At 38.0% G+C, this 19,415-nt stretch overlaps 1 protein-coding gene across 8 annotated transcripts in view; it reads right to left on the reverse strand.

Annotated features, from left to right (window-relative positions):
* RALGPS2 (Ral GEF with PH domain and SH3 binding motif 2) overlaps positions 1 to 19,415 on the reverse strand; it is a 135,938-nt gene that overhangs the window by 16,062 nt on the left and 100,461 nt on the right. For 7 of the 8 annotated variants that reach the window (XM_080406590.1, XM_080406592.1, XM_080406589.1 and 4 more), the window contains 4 exons: positions 8,807 to 8,861; positions 5,064 to 5,141; positions 3,388 to 3,493; positions 2,577 to 2,669 (listed from right to left, as the gene is read on the reverse strand). In XM_080406590.1, coding sequence (XP_080262716.1) covers positions 2,577 to 2,669; positions 3,388 to 3,493; positions 5,064 to 5,141; positions 8,807 to 8,861 — 332 coding nt within the window. The remainder of the gene's footprint in view (positions 1 to 2,576; positions 2,670 to 3,387; positions 3,494 to 5,063; positions 5,142 to 8,806; positions 8,862 to 19,415) is intronic. The other variant, XM_080406595.1, reaches the window with a different exon arrangement.

Raw genomic sequence — 19,415 nt, forward strand, 5'->3', positions numbered from 1 at the left:
AACCAAATCAGAGACCTGAACTTTGTAACATGCTTTACATCCAGAAACAGAACAAAATACGTTTGTTGCCCTCAAAAGCTAAAAGCAAGACACCAGCTGCGTACAGCCAAACCCAAGGTTGCACTGCATAGTTCAGTCCAATTTCAGAGAGTTAACTTAAAAGAAATAAACCTGCTCTAACAGTCATTGCTTTTTACTACTGGTCCGCCACTTCCCCTTCCTGGGAACCTCATTGCTCAAATTCTGCTCAGAATTTGCAAGCCATAAGGCTGGCAGGCTTCTGATGGGTAATGCTGCCAGCATCATGGACTTGAATGTCTCCTAGCCTCTATCTGCAAACTTCGTTATTGGTCTGCTGGCACATCCGTGGACAAATAAACACAAGAACATAAGGATGCGAGACAGATTATAGCTTTGTAGGCACTAGTCTCTGTTCACTAGTAGCTTAGTTATTGTAGGTATCTCAACACATCGGTGACTTGGAGAATTTTAAGTCATTTCAATATGTTCAGAAAAGAATTTCTGAAAGAGCATTCTAAATGGATATGACTGCATTGCAAGATAAAAGTGAAGGCTTTTGCAGAAACAGAGACTCAAGAGGATCAGACACCAGACTTGAATGTTTACATTTGTTACTTTTTTACTTCATTTACTTTCCCTAAAGAAAGGGCAAGACTATTTAAATGATTAAAACTGTTATTCTGAAGGAAACATATAAGCAAGTGGATCACATAAGAATTGCATATATTTAATTTCAAAGAATAAAATTACCAGCTATGCAATTCTTCCAAGTTCTCTAAACCTGTAGGCTATTTAGATTGTTTTGAAATATTTATATACAATATTGAAAAAGCTTCTGATTGAATAGGTACAAGTATGGTAAAGTCCTCCATCATTCAGTACTTTGACTGACAGCAGAAAGAGGGACTTACAAATGCATATTCTACTCTTAAAAGAAAACAAAATGCAATTTTGGCATAAAGCCTAAAAGCATCACATCACTAACAGGAGCACAAAGTCTGACATTACAAAAAAATTCTTTCCCATTTCTGAACATTTCCAGAAAAAACGAAAAACTAACCATTAGTGACATAAGGGCAGCACAACTTCTCTCTTGGTTCTTTCTTTTTCCTTTGCTTTAATACTTTGCATTTCTGCCTGTAATAGTTTATACGTCTGCTCTTTCCAGCTACCTTTACTTCTATTGGAACAGACTCCTTCTGTAAGGGCTTCACTGACAGGAGAGGCAAATACATCCAGACACATACACTTCGCTAAAGACACCAGGACACAGATGCCTGGCTAACAGGCCTTTGGTCTGGGCTAGTATTGTCTTAACTGGCAAGCCAAACTAAGTGAGATCAGTTTCAGTTTCACCTAAGCAATCAAAGCTAGTAGGGGTGAGGTAGAGGGATGATGACAAAAAAAAATATGCAAATATTTCTACAAGCAATTAGCTATTATTAAACTACTTTGAGTATTAGAATACCATTTCCTAATGAGCTACTTCCAATGAAAGTGGAAAATACACCATTTTTTGCAGATTAAGACAATATTACACGCAAACTTCTCACACAGAAAGTTCAAATATCCGGGAGTCTATTAATCAGAAATCTTAAGCTTCAAGCCTCTACCCTCTGAACATATTAGGACAAGAAAACACTATTTTGTACCAGAAAGAAATAAAGATAGTCCCCTTACAAAAATTCTAGAAGTACATCTCGGTTCGTAAAATTACATAAGCTTTGCTTTATGCAAAAGAAATGTTTTTCAGTGACAGTTGTCATAAATTAAACTGAAACGCTGAAATGCAACTATAAGTAACAGTTCTGAGTAGGGAATGCACTCACATAAAGATCCAAGTACCTCAAATTTTAGCCGGTTTCTTAACAGAATTTCTGGCAGCATCCTTTTCCATTATAATTAACCAGTGAAAACAGGAACTACACACCTCATAACATCCCTGGAACACCTACAGAAAATCCTTTTACTACTTCCTCACATAAGCAAAGTATTTTTAGCTTCTTTCAAATAAAGCTGTGGCACAAGGAAAGCCAGCATCATACGATACGTTAGCTTTCTGCTTAACATACGAAGTGTTCCGTACTCTGGTGTAGTTAAGGGATTACATGATTTAACAGAAAAAGACAGTAGTCTAGTTTTACCACATATGTGGAATCAGTACACGTTTAATGTCATATGTAGTGACTTCTCAGTCTTTCCACATCAATACTTGTTTGGATTTTAAGTAGCCACCAACTGTTGCAAGACTCAGATCATTAAAAGCTATGATTTCTACCTTAGAAAAGCAGATGGACCCAAGACATAGTTCCCTTCCTTACAAGGCCAACCAACGCAACGAGATGCATGGCATATGCACAGCAGATGTTCTTGGGGTAGCACATAAACGTGCACGATATTTCCGTTAGGGCATATCCATATGAGGTGAGTGACTGACTGGAAGACAGAACAGCGCTGATTCGAAATCATACAAGTCCTGAACCACACAGTGTTTACATCAGGGAATCACATTTTAATTTTGGCAGATGATACTAGAATATGCCTGTTTTACATACATGTTTTCTCTCCGTAGCCTTCAGAGATTTTGCAGCGTAGTAAAAGAGTTGGGTTCCACACAGTGCTACCCAGTATTTCGTCCAAGATGCTACCTAGAGAGAAAAGAGAAAAAAACCGAGAAGCGCAACAGATAGGTGAAATGTTCTGTAATACTGAGCTATAAAATAGCAAGCATCACTCTGCAAAAACGTGACAGCACTAACTGCCAGCTAAACAATCAGCCATGTTTCCACAGCTGCTGTTTCTAGTTATTCGTGGAGGCCTATGAACGCACTAAAAATCTAGAGAGCGGAAAGAACATATGCCTTTCCTCAGTATTCTGAGAAAAAACGTCTGCGTCTTACTCTATACATTCTGCAACCCTTATTGAACACTTCATTGGGTTAGAGTACATTTGTCCCTTTTTTTTTTCCAATTCATGTACGCCATAAGGTATCTCTTAGGCATCCGATAAGGTATTTTCGCTTACAATTCAAAATCAAGCATCTGCAATGCAATGCTAAGGGTTATTACCTATTGGTAACTTGTTAGGATCCACATACCGTTCTGGAAGACAAAACATGCTCCTCTTTTTTGAATTGTAATTGAAAAAAATTTTTGTAGTCTCTTCCACTCCCTAGAATGTGGATGTAGTTATATAAATTGAATAAATCCACCAAACAGAAGAATGCAAACTCTAGCAGTGACCCTAATCCTTAACCAGCAAGGCAGAGGAGATCTCAGACACTTGAATTAGTTGTACAATGGCCATTTTATTGTATTTATAATTGGACAAAGGAAGAAGGTGAGAAAATGAATTAAAAATCTTACTGTAGGTTTTTTGCCTTCTTTCAACAGTGTCTTCCTCCTGAGAACACCTTGAATAGTAACTGCTCCTGGATACAAATGAACAGCCAAATCTTCAGATTCTAGAGAGCTGAAAGGAGCATATGAAGATTTGTGTGAAAAACTATTTTTCCTAAAGTAGTTTTCCAGTCATTACACAAACTAATGCAAACATCTGCATTTTAATTTAGAAATGTCAACTTTTTTGTTTATTGGACTTCATTGTGGAAAAAGACTTTGGCTGTGACAAGGAATTGCTGTTGTGAATTTACACTCACAAGCAGAAGTGATCAGAAAAATTAATTAGCCAAGCAGGTAATCCTTAATTAAAAAAAAATTAAACTCAAGACAACTGAAATACAAGAACAATTAATTTTGAAAAGCAAACATTTGAAGTACATTCATACAGCTGCTGTATGTGTTAAAACCTCTCCTTCAGCCCTTGCAAGAAAGATTTGAGTATTTTTTTTGTTAGAAACACTGGAATCATTAGCACACCAAAACCAAAGCATAGCTCAAACATGCACAATCTTTAAAATATCTGAAGGCAAGAAGAGTGGGAAGGAGGAGTAATAAAGAGTAGAAACCGGAACCACAGCTTTAAGGTGTTTTAACACATCTGGTGCTGTACTAATCATCTACTCTAAGTAGGATCTAAAAGCAATGGGCCAAAACAAATGCCAGGTACGGCACTGTGAAAAGAAAACTTAGTTTTATTAAAATTACAAAGCTGACTGGCTTACAAAACATTTTCAGTCAGAAAAAAAGATAACAGGAATCATTTCAGTAAACGTCAATCACAGTAGCTAACAAAATCGCTGACCCCAGCAGCTTTCTAGAAAAGCCAAGAAATTGAACAGCACCTGAAATTCATTTTGAAGTAAGCCAGGATTTGCTGTTTCATCCATCCTAACATTCACGAACGTTCAAAGCAAACTAGAAATCTAGCAAACATTTTCATTGCTGCGCCTAGTGAGGATGATGATATGGAGACGATTTTTGACACTGATAGATGTGAACATGAGTTTAATTCAGTGAGACAATGCTTGCTTCTTAACACGGGAAAAGTTTCACAGTTAACGGCCATCTCTTTCCCAACTGCAGTGCCGAACAGCTGGAGACAGAATTTGCATTTTAATTAATCAGAATAATCAGTTATACTCTTGTCAGCTTGCAAATGATATTTTTATGTAATAAATTTGGGCTGATTTTAATGCGTTACTCATTTTAGGCGTATCTCTGACTTCAGGGAATGGGGGAAAAGAAATTCAATACAGAACTGCCAGCAAAGAAAACATCTCGAACGCCATCCATTAGTGCAAGCAGCAGCTTTGTTGTCCACATGAGAAATGCCAACACTGCTACGCAGTGGCAAGCAGTAAAAAAGCTACCTCTGGTAAAACATCTTTAAGCCTTGACATAAAGATCCAATGGTTCAGAATTTGGATTTGCAGACCAGAATGAACAAAAGCCCTTATGGTGAAACAGATTAAGTCATAGAAGAGGAAAGCTCTAAGTCTGAAGGAAAAGGTCTCTACCTTTATTTTCACATGTAAGTTAGAAAGATAACATCAGAAAACACCCACTTAATTATTAAACCAAACCAAATCACCAACACCAGAGGGAAAGTCTGACACCTCTGTGTGCCGTGGGGATTGTACCTGCTGGCCTTCATGTGGCCTCGATAGCCATTTCGTGACACTCTTGTCCCCGGACCGAGAGAATGGTACAACCTGTTCCTGTTGGATTCCATTATAAATTGTATGTATTACATATACTTTTATTCAAACAAACAGCACGACTGCTAAAACAGCACAGTATTTTTTTGTGTGTGTGCATATCACAAAGCACCTTCTTTCACACACAAAACAGGGTAATTTTATTTCGAAAAATGCATGCAGAGGTAGGTACCATGGGTTTGTTATTTCATCAGATGTTCTCTTCGTCAGAACTCATCATACAGAAGTGTTTTATTGGCACTGAAGAACAATACACTTTGACAGCAAATTCTGCGTTTAGATCTTAGAGATTAAATCAGTGTAAAGGATCCACATTAATAAAACTTGTATTTCAATTCTGACTTCAGCTGTTACTACAAAAAATGGTTTCAACTTCTATGATTATGCACACACACAAGCTGCTGGGCTGAAAGAAATCAAAGGCACTGTCAAAACATGCCTGACACCATTTAGAATATTGTTGTATTAAGTAACATTGAAATAAGTGAAGCAATATTTCAGTTCCGCAGTTCACACAAGCTTTAAAACTTTACCTACAAGCTTCACATTTTAGAGTCCTTAACCTGATCTATACCATTATCCCTAACCAGAGCTGTGTTCTCCATCTGCCTTTTGAATGCTGCTTTGCTTCATTGAACCTTGTTTTTCTGGAACAGATCCCTTCGTCGACTGAATTCCATTTAAGTCAACAGAAACACAGGCACTTTGTCCTCACCCCCTATTTTCAATCCATTTTTCTAGTTGCTTGTGTTATGCTGAAAGATTGGAAAGCAGCTCTAACTCTGCAAAGCAGGCAGTTAAATACAAGCCTATGAGAATTTTACAAGCATAATCGCCTACACAGTAAAAATCTAACAATCTGTCACCTGTGAGAGGGGTTTTGCATTAGCTGGAAAGCTGCTTATGCACGGACAGGGCAGTATTTCTCAGAATGGGAAACCTAAACAAGTAGCACTGTCATGTTTCAACCTGAACTCAGAATAGCACAGAGCAGGCAAGCAAGACGGGCTTGAAAATGGGATACAGTAAAGACCACCAGCGTTAAACAAGAAGAACAGGGAGGGGGGTTGTTTGCTTTTGTTGTTTTGTTTTTTGAAACCAGATCAAACTATTGCCTTCGCTACAAGAAGAGTTATCAAAAAGATACTAATTAATTACCATCTACTAATTATCCCAAAATTTGCCAGAATATGTCTTTCAACATAACCGCTACCTTTGAATTCATAAGTATTTTTTTTTAAATACGTTCAAGATATAGACGAGTAAAAGAATAATTAAGATGAAGGAAAGAAAACTGTAATTTGAGCTGTGTATTTGTGCATACATATATTTTACATGCAAATGAAATACATTCTCTTCTTACCTTTAAGCTTGGGGTTTTTTGCATAACAAGGAGGCTATATCACTCTTGGATTCGTGCTATTTCAGGGAAATCTATTCAGAGACACTCAGGATGACAACCAATGAGACTGAAGAGCTGTTACGTATACTGCCCTTAACGTGATATAACTGTCAGGACTTGGAATTAAATTGTCCTTCAAGTAATTTTGATTAGCCTAAATGGACACCCCAATGCCGAAAGCTATTTCTCAAGTTTCAGACCGTTTCTCTGTTGCACTTGAAAGCAATCAGTGAGTCTAATTCTCAGCCCTTCTGCATTTCCCACTTACAAACAACGGGAGGGTCAGGAAAACTGGGAATATTTGTTAGAATTCCTTCTGTTACCTGGGGAATCTGTGTGTGGAGTATCTCATTTCTTTCTCTTAGGCATATGATGCAGATTCAAGCCCCCTGCCCAAAGATCCAGTTTCTAAATCACTGGGAAATACTGAATTCCCACTCACACTGCATAGGAAGTAATCGTTAATAACACTGAGTGTATTCCAATTTTGCCAGTAGCTGTTAATTCCAGACAAACACTCCTCTGTCACTTGAAGACTCTTAGAAGAATGGACACCCACTGTAGAGATCAAAATTAGAGTCACACCCTTCTCTAGTTATCTTAAATGTTGACATTTGCATGTCAGTGTATTACCTATTGAATTACAAAACGTGCTTCACCATTCTTACAAACCAAAGAACAGACACAGGGTTGCTGATGTGTCTCTAGGAATTTCACACATGACATTTTGAATGTCTGTAAGGAACCAATCCCTCTCCCTGGGAGCAGGCAAGAGAACTCACCCTGAAAAACAGGCAACTTCAGAGTTCTTTGAGAACTCTCTCAGGAGAGAAGAAAGTACTGAAGGCAAGCGGAATTTGGAGGAGGTATCTTCTGACAAAATTGTTTGACGTGGAGCAAACCTTCCAACTGGGGAGAGTCTGGACCAGCCAGTTCTCATTAGGACAGGGATGAAAAAAACTCCACCTCAGAAGTCCACGCAACGATCTGGAGTGTTACCATGAACTTAAGCCTGAGGCTTACTAAAACTATTCAGTTTCTTTTGCTGCTCTGAGTAAAAGCACTTAGTTCACCATTTTGTCTAAGGCTTTCCATATAACTTTTTAGCTTTGAGAAATAACCTGAAAATGATTAATTCCATAAAGCAACAGGGAAGAAAAAACAAGAAAACCTTGTGAATCTTGCAGGTTGCATCAAAAAGCACATAAAAGAAATTTTCTTTCTGTCGCAATTTTCTTTCTATGATTATGTGGACTGTTCTTATAGCTTACATGATAGAATCATAAGGGCATTTCCTCATGCATCTGTAATCATATTTATAGGATGAGGTATCAAAGAATTCACCTTTGGCACATAGAGATTTTCAAAGGTTTCTTTCAAAAATTAACACAGAACTTGAACTGCTTCAATGAATTCAAGCAGTACAGGTTTGTGGTAAAAATTCCTGGCTATAAAGTTCTTTGACAAAAAAAAAATAATCTACAAAACATGTCATCAAAGCATGGTAGAAAAAGTCACCCATGGCAACTCTGAAGCTGATGGATTACCTGAAACTGAGTTATAGAAGCAAACTGCACACTGTATTGTGCACCTTACTCAGCTGTGGGAAGATGAAATTTCCACCTTTTATTATATTAAATTACAGCTGTTAGTCTTTTTCCACATTCTCAAACACAACACGGGAAAGGATTGAAGTGGTCAATGTCACCTGAGCACTTGCAGTATCAGATAAGGGGCAAGATGTTAATTCTGGACCACAAAACCAGACATTAGCAAGGGGCATTTCTGCATTTTTCCCGTGTAACACAAGGGCAAGTAACAAGTGAAGAGCGGGTGAGAGAGAGTGAACCAGGTGACTGTGTCAATGACAAGAACAAAGGGACTAAGAATGGATGAAATATCTCAGGGAAAGTGAATATGAAAAACAGATGGGTCACATAAATAGCATACACAGGACATACAAATATAGAAAACCAGAAAAATCATTTGAGGTTTAATGGTACTCTGGCTGAACTACTTAAAAGAATGGGTGCAATGAGTAAGCACCCAATGAGACAAAAGCCCTATTAACTACCACTGAGCAGAAGGTACTTCTCTGCTGCTTTAACAGAGCCCATGAACTTACTACAGTTTATTAATATTCTTACACACGGAAGATCTCTAGATCATTAAAATCAAGCACCATTTTCAGGACTGAGTTAAAGATTGTAAGTAGCGATGTCTGAATAGAGAAATGCAGGTTCTGAGCAGCAGTTTTTCTTACCTTTCAAACGCTGGCCACGAAGTCTCTTCACTGAGTTCAGAACCATCACTGCTGCCTTGAAAAAGATAAGAATGAACGATACTTTTATTTCATCATCCACAATCCATCTATTTCAATTATGTCTGCTTCTCCTCAAAATATTCAAGTTTAAATGTATAAAAACCACTTCACTAAAATACTACAATGAAAATACTTTGTGATTCGCTTCAGGAACTCCACAAACCGAGGCAGAGATTTGAAGGGACAGGGTCTAGGTGCACATTAAGTTGAAGAAAAGGAGCACTAATAATAATAAATAGAAAGGCATTTTCAAAATGTGAAGAACACCCTGAATGCAGATTTTTCTGATTAACACAACAAGCATTTAAAAAGAAAGGTCACTTTTTAAATAATTCCTTATGAAGTCATATGTGGTCATAACACAGAGGTGCCAATTCACAGTACTGCAAACTCACTGCTGAATCTCCAATGTATCAGAAGGCTTTGCTGATGTGAGTAGCCTTGAACAACCTTTTAAAGCTATCTCCTGCTTACTGCATCAGACCACAACAGTATTTTTTCCTCCTGTGCTTCACAAAGTAATCCAATATTACTGCAAGTATTTTATTTTAAACACTGAAAGTTGAGGAAAAACGCAAAATCCCAAATATCTGATGCATCCACTTAAGGCAGGCCCATAAATAACATACTAACTTTACAATTCTAGTAAATCCCATCAGCCTGAAAATTCATGTTTAAATATGCACAATAACACAAGGTAGTGTTATCTGTAATGTTGTTAAAAATCAGTAAATAAGTCAGTATAGAAATGCTGTTAAAAACTCAGTATCTTCAGTTACTAACTGTCCTACAACCAACGTTTCAGCTGTTGCCTTGCTAGCTCTCCACCTTTCAGAGCAGACCAACTTCCCATGCCTGCTGCCATCCTTGCCCCCCATTTCAAGCCAACATGTGGGTTTGGCTCCTCAGTTTCAGCCTAATTCCATGTCAGCTACTGCTAAAAGCTCACCTTTCGGCACACTAACTTGACAGCTTGTTGGCTCTGCCTCCTGAATACCCGGCTATAAAAGAAAGAACTGATTCACAATGATTTTCAGACACACACACGCAAGCCCGAATCAATGCGCCTGACTTAAGGTTTTCCACCCAGAAACAAAGACTGAAAACGGGAACAAGTTCACTGTAGTTTTACACAGAAAATCAGCAGGGAACAGTGGTGTCCTAAAGAACAAAGCTAATCTGTACAAAGGTGAGTCTGGATACCCACTGAGTAAACACAGGGTAAAGATGGAGGCAATAAAAATTCACACACAGCAGGGGTAATTCCAGCCAAGAGCTGAACTGAAGTTCTCTCTGTGCAAAATCCAAGAGCAAATACAGGCGAGCAAATGCAACTTAGATGCTTCTTTTGCAAACATTAACTCAACATCCTCTTATTAACATGATCTCTAAGGGACAGTAGATAATTCGGTCTTGGTTTACCCTGAATTTTTCCCTAAAGGAATGTCCTAACCTAGGTCACTCTAACATCAAAATATAAGAGACTTGTATAGTAAAGAAGCTAAGGGACATACATAAAAGTGATGTTCCAGCGGAGATACTCGCTCCTATGCTAGGCATAAAGGTCTGCAAGAATGGGAGTACAATACTCTGGTGATGACTAATTATTTTCTAGAAGTGTCTAAGATTTTAGTAGTTACATTCTCAGATCATTGATCCTCAAGCATTCAACTGCTTAAAAGGTTACAGTAGCAGGTAGCTTGTCCATAAAATAAAAGAACAGTCACTTATACTTCTGTGACTTATACTTCCTCTGTAGCTGTGACAACAATGTACCAAAGAGCACAGTTACTACAGTTGAGTAAGTATTTTTAATTCACATGACTGCACAAATCTAATCTATCAGCAGTCATTCTGGTGCCACAAGACAGGTGAGCAAAAAGTGACTAAAAAAATAATCAGAAGTTCTGTTCAGCACAGTTTACAGCTGACTTGCCTCATGGAAAATTAAGAGAATCTGTAGACTGAATGCCATAGTCCTACATGCTTCTAAACAAGAATACCACCAGACAGATCATGAAGTATCCCAGGCAAAACTGGAGTAACTAGTTGGAGTAACCTGTCTAGATAGAGCCTGCTGTTACGGTAGAAGTCTTTTCAAAATCCTAGAACAAATGTTGTAATTTTCTGGAAGAAACAACTGTCACTTAATGTTTTCAGCAAATCCTACATTAAATCACAGTGAAAAGCTCAATGACTGATTTTTTTTTTTTCATCCAAACAAAAACACAGCTGCACTCTCTGTAAGGCAATATACTAAGTCTTTTCAAATAAATAAGTAACATGGTTTGGGGTCCAAGAGACACAATCAGATATAACAGAATTCAGAGACAACTTTAAGCAGGTATTTTTGTAAGACCTCGCAGCTGTCTGTCTTTGAGGAAGACTGTAGTAGAGTATCTTGTAGTAAGATCTTAAAGTACTGTAATCCTTTTAGCAGATGGAATGATGATTAGGAAGGTAGGTTTCAAGTACGATGATATCTCAGGAAAGGGAATCCAGCATCCTGGACAGTTGTGAAGACAAGAGTGAGTTTCTTGAGCCATCTAAACACCAAGGAGCACAAGTGAGGGAATGGCACGACTAGGAAGTGATTAACTGATGCTACTATCAGGTGCACTCGTGTCACCGTAAAGCACAGACTGCATGACTAAGCAAATGTAATAGCCCAGTATGGCAGCTCCTAAACTGTGTCTAAGAAGGCCTGATCCAGACCTGTCTAAACAGAGGGTCTCTCCTATTTGTTTCTATAGGTTATGAATCTACTTATGTATTTTGTAATAACTCCGGCTCAAAGGGACCTTAGGAAGTCATCTGGTCCAACATTCTAGTGAGAACAAGCCTAACTTGGTGATCAGATTGCTGAGGGCTTCATCTAGTCATGTTCCTCAAGGAGTCTTGAAAATATAGTCTACAGTCTCTCTGAGCAGCCTGTTACTGTGTTTCACCACCTGCATGTGAAAAATGTTTTCCTTGCAGGTTAATTGAAATTTTCCATGTTGCTACTTGAAGCAGTCTGTGCTGCAAAATGCAGCAGTAATTCCTGTTTACCCTAGTCATCCAGCCAACACTGAAGTTATTAGGGACACTTAGAATCTGATTTATTTCCTTATTACTGCATAGATTTAGCTTTATATTAACAAAAAGTGCAACTTTAGTATGACTGCGGCTCTACTTGAGGCCCACCTGATAGAAACCCACATTAGAATCCCTGAACAGTCCTGTATTACAAAGTCATTTTTTGATATTTAAAGTAGGCTGATACATTAAAATTTTATATGAAATGACATTTTGATGGCAACTGAATTAGCTTTGCTAAAAAAGTTATATTTCAAACCCTGTAACTAAGTACTCTACAGAAAGATTTAAAAGCTAGTGTTGCTTTCTAAAAATGCAAAACAATCTAGAGCAGAAGAGCTGAAATCTCACATTTCAGAAAGTGATAATCCTTGTTACAGTACCAGTACAGTTACAAAAATTAAATTAACTTGAGGGATTTATAAACAAAGTTTCATTTAAAGAGTTCAAGCTATACAGAAATTGCCAATTACACTTTTAAAAGCAATGTTAATTTGGAAAAAAGTGGGCCAAACATCACAGCTATTGATTTAACATCTATATTGATGCCTACACAGGTTTTAAGAAATAGTAACAAAAACCTGGAAAAGGTTGAATTTTAGCATTTGACTAGCCCTCTAACATCTATATAGTGCATCTTGTAATAGGATTTTTTAGATTCTAACAAACTTTAGAAGATTTTTTTTCCACAACAAACGTTCTGATACTAAAAAAAACCTCTTTCCCCAAAAGCAAAAGGATATACATTACATCCCTCTCTCCCAAAACAAAACAGAGGTGAAAGGAACTGGTTTTACCTTAATAAAAGTTAGATGTCTAGCCAAATTCTGTTTAAACATTAAGTGCACTATTTGACTATCACCTCAACTGGAAATATTTCATTCAGTCAGTCCTTTAAAAATATATCACCTTCTTAAATTCTTCTCAAGTATGTACTCAATATTTGAGTTTTTCCAACAACCTCAAGTAGGTCTTCAGGTTAAACTTAATAACAAATCCTAAGCAGTATAAGCCTTCTCTATTAAGTAATGTTATACACAAGTTTTGGCTTTATATAAGGAGACACTTGACACAAACCACTATCCTCCTGGTTTTCTGTGCTGCTAATAAAATTTAAAATTTCTTGTACAGGATTAAAAAAAACAAACAAAAACAAAAACCCCAGAGTTGTGTTTATCTTTACTAGATAACAAGGCTTTTTCCTATCTTGGGGATAACAGCAATTGGCAATTACTTCTTGTTCGCTGTGCTGATGATTATCTGAGAAGCTTCAGGATTGTTTACACACAACTGTAGTGTTGCAGCTGAATACAGATATGAATTTTCTGGTTTCGTTTGTAGGTGTGCATATACGTATGTCTATGCTACAGCCACACAAGCAGCGTGAGGCTGCGTTCCTAGTTATGTGATAGGGAATGCCTACACCATTGCATACCCATTCCCCCCTGGTCACGGCATCTACTCATTGCTGAAAGTCTGAGGATATTGAACATTTAACACAGGCTTCCTTTATCCAGAAGTTAGTCCCCAAAGTTAAACAGGTGTTAATATAAACAAACCAACCCCAAAGAGTTTAAAAAGTATTCAGACTCAAAATTCTTTCCCCTTCTCAAATCTGTAGCTGACACTCTCTTGGCTCCAGTCACACAGTCTGACCTGACAGAGCTCGAAATTCTAACCTGAAAACACAAAAAATTGCTCAAGAGGCCTGAACACCAATTGCTGTAGTACAAAAAACCCAACTAACATCATGGAGATGGACTCCATGCCCTGAAAGTTATGTTCTGCCTTGTTGAGCCTATGACCACACTGAAAAACCTCATATGTATTTTAACTAGTTCATTACCATTTAACTATTGTACAGTAAAGTTTAAATAGCTCAACTTTGACTAGCTAGTTAACCAAATAAGAAAAGTGTGAAGGCTGGCAAATGAGTCGAGCAATATGATGCCAGAGAACAGGCATTAATTTTTAATACCATCACTGATAATGAGTTCCATTGTGAAAAACTAACCCAAGCAAACAACCAAATGGATAAAGATGAGGAAGGAACAGGGAGGTTGTACAACAGCATTAATCACAAAATACCCATAGTACATGCCTTGGACTGAGCAATACTAATAAGGACAGCGGAAGAAATGGGGTACTAGAATTCCTGTATACCCCTCTCCTCCTCTCAAATGGAGGCCCCTACACGTGCATTTTTAACCTGAAATATTTTACAGCTTTTGTATTAACCCTATCACTAATAAAGCAGTAGTTCACAACAGCAAAACAGGGTACCCACATTTAGGGCAGAAGACAGGCATCTATATACCCATTTAAATGGAATATTAAAAAAAGAACAACCAACATATTTCTTCTGCCCAAAACCCTACCATAACTTTGATCTTCTGATGCAGACTGCTGATGACTCAGAGTCCTAAACACCCAAACAACATACTATAGGGTAAGGAATCAAATAAACATTGGCTGTGTATAGTTCTTCCCTACTGTATGGGCTGCCAAAAACCTGAAAGTAAATGCATATACTGTATACCTACACCTATACTTCATTTATTTAAAGAGAAATATAATCCCTTGTAGAATTCAAGTACTTCAAGATGGTGACTTAATAGAGGAATTCATTAAAACGCTGATATTCTTATACGCATTTTATGCCAGTTCAGGTTTGAAAACATACTGTTCTTACAAAGGCACTTTCTTACATTAATCCACAATGATTCAAAATACCCTTCTTTGACTCTGCAGTATTAATTTCTCTGACTGCATTAGAATAAAGGCTCAAGTTATTCTCAAGCAATTGGAGCACACAAATGAAGGCAAATGTTCAAGAGCCATAGTTTTTCCGCAGCTTTCATCCATATCATTGTAGGTTTGGAAAAATAAGTGGAAAAAAAGAAATAGTTTGAGAAAGAAAACACTGCAAGTTAGAACAGAAATTGCATCCAACACCACAACAAACATAATCCATTAACATGTTTTCTTTGAGTTTTTAAACACCTAAAATTACATTCTCAATTTCAGCCCAGTATTTCTGTGTTCATACCTCAACATCTATTCTTAAGTGCACCCTTAAAAAAAAAGCCTCCTAAGCAAACGTACTTTGCATCCCATACATTAAGTGCTGTAAGAGAAGAAAGGCCAAATATATGAAAAGAGGGGTCTATTTTACACTGTTCTATTACCTCTAGGATTATTTGGACAATTAGCCATTGTGAACAAATTCAACTTCAGAAAAGAAATTCAGTAACGCAGCTGAGCCAAATTATAAAAAATGTTGGAAATCCCGAACTTCTGAAAACATCAACGAAGCAAGCTGAACATTGCTGCAAAGACACTTAGGAGTACACTTAAGCAAGAAAAGAATACTTTAAAAGTATAAGGATATCAAGGAGTATTAGAAAACCAAACATTCTTAAGAAAAATCTTATGAATATAAAGGAAGTTTCATGCTATTTGAGTGGAACCACGATCTAGTAAAAACATCTTAATTTATGCTAGTTTTAGGTGAGGAGGTGACAACAGGCAAATACATGCAGGAGAACAGCTGGTAAGAGTGTGCAGGTGGTTCCTCCAACTCAGCCAAGAGCAATGCTTGGACCCCAGAAGGGCAAACTCACTCTTCTTCTTGAGAGAGTACATACAGTGACCTCACCAAAACAGAGGGACTGCAGAACAAGATGATCTTGTAGCTTTAGGACTTACTGATAGCAAGCACTTGAGGTTCTCAATGAACTTACACTGCAAAGTAAAAGCATCTGTCCCAGTTTACTTAAAGCAGATATTCTGGCTTGTCTGCACAAAACATTTTCAGGAGCATTAATCTGCCTGTATCTTTAGGTATTATCTGTCAAAAGTCTCTCTGCAGTCAACAGAAATAAAGTGGGGTTTTAAGGACACAGGTCATATAACTTCTTTTTAGCCACCCACCTAAGAATGAAGTCAATCATATCCTTGATGATCTTAATTCTCTGTGTAATTATAAAGACCTCCAAATGACTAATTCAAATGCAGCTGTCTGAACTATGAATGTTTAAAACTTAGAAGAGACTATTTCCTCTTCTTACATTCCTGAATTCAAGAAAACATTTCCCATCTGATATTGTATATACGACTGGTCAAGTGTTTCTTTCTTCTAATTAGGATAGCCTTGGCACTGCTGGAAAAACATTTCTCACTTTTGTTCAGATAACAAGCACCTATGTTATAAAGCAAAATGGCAACAGAACCAGATGTACATCTCCCTTACTCCAGCAGAATATACGACCGTCTGCTGAACACAGTCTCATACTTCTAGGAACCAGAACTGTTTTGGCCCAAGTACAAGAACTTTATATAACAGTGGTTATATCTCTAATTTTTTATTTTATTTTAGTTCCAGGTCTTTGCAGAATGCATTGAATGGACACAGTCAGCCTCCAGACCCTGAAATTAAGAAAAGAATCTGATAAAGATCACTGACCGTGGCTGTTACCTTACAGACAGGCCTGTTTTCAGGAAATCCCATACCTGGCTCACTTTCTGCCTTGCTGCTGCTTTACAAATCGTTCATCGGAAGGAAAAATACCCACTTAATATATCCTTCCTATCTGAAAGATTAATTACACTGATGTAAAAGTTTTGGTACACTATGCACCATTGCCAGAATGGATCATCAGTCTTTCCCAGCACAACACAATCAAAATTATCCATCATCACCTGAACGTGTGTTTTGAGTTTAGATACACATGCACTGGCTGGATTAACTGCTCAGTTTTAACATGCTTACAGGCAGAACGGTTTCCTCCAGTCATGAATCTCACACCTAGTGATGATGCTCTGACTGACCTCTATCACAGCCTGAAAGCTTCTATCACAGGGGTAACTGAAGAAATCCAAGTGGAAGAGTCCTGATGTATCTGAAGCAGTTGGTGTGTTCAGTGGAAAAAGAAACACTATTCCTCATGAGGAAAGGCTGCCAGAGCTGAGCCTGTTCAGCCTGGGAAAGAGAAGACTGAGAGGGGATCTCATCAACATCTGCAAATATCTTTAGGGCGAGTGTCAGGAGGACGGGACGGGCTCTTTTCAGTGGTGCCCAGTGACAGGACAAGCGGCAGCAGGCACAAACTGAAGCACAGCAAGTTCCTTCTGAATAGGAGGAAGAACTTCTTTATTTGAAGGGTGACAGAGCACTGGAACAGGCTGCCCAGAGAGGCTGCGGAGCCTCCAATGGAGACACTCAAAACCTGCCTGGATGTGACCCTGTGCAACCTGCTCTGGGTGAACCTGCTTTAGCGGAGGATTGGACTAGATGGTCTCCAGAGGTCCCTTCCAACCCCGACCAGTCTGTGAACTCAGACATGAGGCCTGATAAAAAAATGCATAAATTCACACGCTCTAACGATTCAGATAAGGCATCATAACGATACACCACTACATACAAACATCCTGTAGACCCTCACTACTGTTACATTGCTGCTTTTTTGATATTTGATGTAGAGGTGGATTATACCCAGTCCTCCACTATGAAAGGATTGGGAAGGTGTGAACACCTCTGAGCCCTCAAAACCCAAGAGTGATTTTAAGTAGTATTACAGTCATCTTGAAGTCATATTCAAGGTGCTGACATACCAGAAACACTGTGTATGTTTTGAAGAAGGGTCATTTATCCAAAAAGTTAAGTCCCATATAGGCTTATATCTAAGAAAAGGTAGTCCTGTTTCTAGAGTTACAGGTTTAAATCCACTTTTATGGGCAAGGTAAGGAATAACACTCTTTTCAGTACACACATTCAGAAGAAGTTTTCTTGACCGTCTTTTGAAGTTGTGTTGTAGAATACTGTAAACCTCCTCTCTGCTGCAGTGACTACTATTTCCAAATCCTGAGTAAACAGACTACTTCAAACATGATGGAGGAACTTAGCAACTTCAATCAACTTCCTTAAATCCTGCTGAAGCAGCAGTACAGAATGCCAGACAACTTAAATTTCCAAGAATTCTTCAGTAATAGATACTGCAAGCCTCCAGAATTTACTCTCTTCCTCCATATGTACTTCTAGCACCTCTTTTACATCTTTTGTGTAATTGCAAATTTCATAATCAAGAAGTAGCAAAAATAATAATGGTGCTAGACTGTCAAAACAGTGATAAAACTGAAGTATTTGAGTATGGGGAGGCTGGAGGTGGAAAAGAATGGGAGAGGGGAAGTTCTAGCCACAATTGCTGATCTTACACAGATTGCATAAGGTTGTTGTTTTACAAGTGATTTATAAAAGTCTTCTAAAGTGGCAATTCTGTTCCAGCTTGTAAGGATGACTACATCAAGTCCATAAGGTCATGCCTGACCTAAGCAAGAGAACAGAGTTGAAAAATTCAGAGATGAGACGAAGTAGGAAAAACCCTGTATTCTCCAAAATGTCTAGATGGTGACTGGTTCTTAATTGTACCTCATGAAAAATTGCTTGTCAGCTCTGGCAAACCTTCCCTGCTAGGCTCTAATGGAGGTAAATAAATAATTTACCCTGGAAAAAAGGACCAACTGCAGAGAAGCTTCTTAGATATGTAGATAGAAAACATCAGTAAAAAAATTGCACTAGGAAAAGGGTAATGCTACGTCTCAACAAAGGTGACAAAAATTTGATTTTCCTGTACTGTGCAATCCCTGAGAAAGCAGTCTGTCTGTATGCTGATGAGAAGTATCACTCCTGCTGGATAATTTGGAAACAGCAAACTTTGCCACAGCAGAGAACTTGTAGAAACAGAGACAGGCAATGCACATTTAACAGTGGAAGCTGTCCGATGTGAAGAAGTTCAAACTACTTTGGACTAAGCTACTTCCACAGCTTTACTTATTAACGTTGGGGTTTTTTTTAATTATTGCCTCCACATATTTGACTTTTTCCACATGAAAAATATATTTAACTTTTGCTCAGAATATAGCCTTCTCCTCAAGAAAATACATGAGCAGCTCCCGAAAACAGAGTAACTTGAAACTGTGTGACCTTGTTTCTCTCCGCGAGGGCTAAAAAATAAAACTTCTTTTAAAATTAAGTTATCCAAAGAAACGCACAGCACTACAGAAATCTTTCATTACCATAAATGCATAAAAACTGAACACTGTTCAGTTCCATCAAGCTAGTAACTCTGAGAAAAAGGACTGTGATAGAGGTTCCATATTGCAATCCTGGCTGCAGTTAGGGGGATCTGAGAGGCACTGGCCCTGCCCTCCCTTCTCTCCAAGGGTCTGTGCACAACAGGGAACAAGAGCAACTGCCATCACATAAGGAACTCAGGAAGCAAAAGTTCTCAAAAGAATACCCTAAATATTTGAAAATAAATAACAGTATTAAGTAGATTCTGACATTATGTAGTATCTGAATGTTAAATTGCTATCTAGCCCTGACAAAAGTGAGTATTTAGAAATTATGCTGTTAAAGATTGTCAGCAATTTACAGTTCTCACTGTCAATTCAATATGGCATTTTAAATCTA

The sequence above is a fragment of the Falco punctatus genome (assembly GCF_963210335.1).
Source record: "Falco punctatus genome assembly, chromosome: 11".
NCBI classification, from domain to species: Eukaryota; Metazoa; Chordata; class Aves; order Falconiformes; family Falconidae; genus Falco; species Falco punctatus.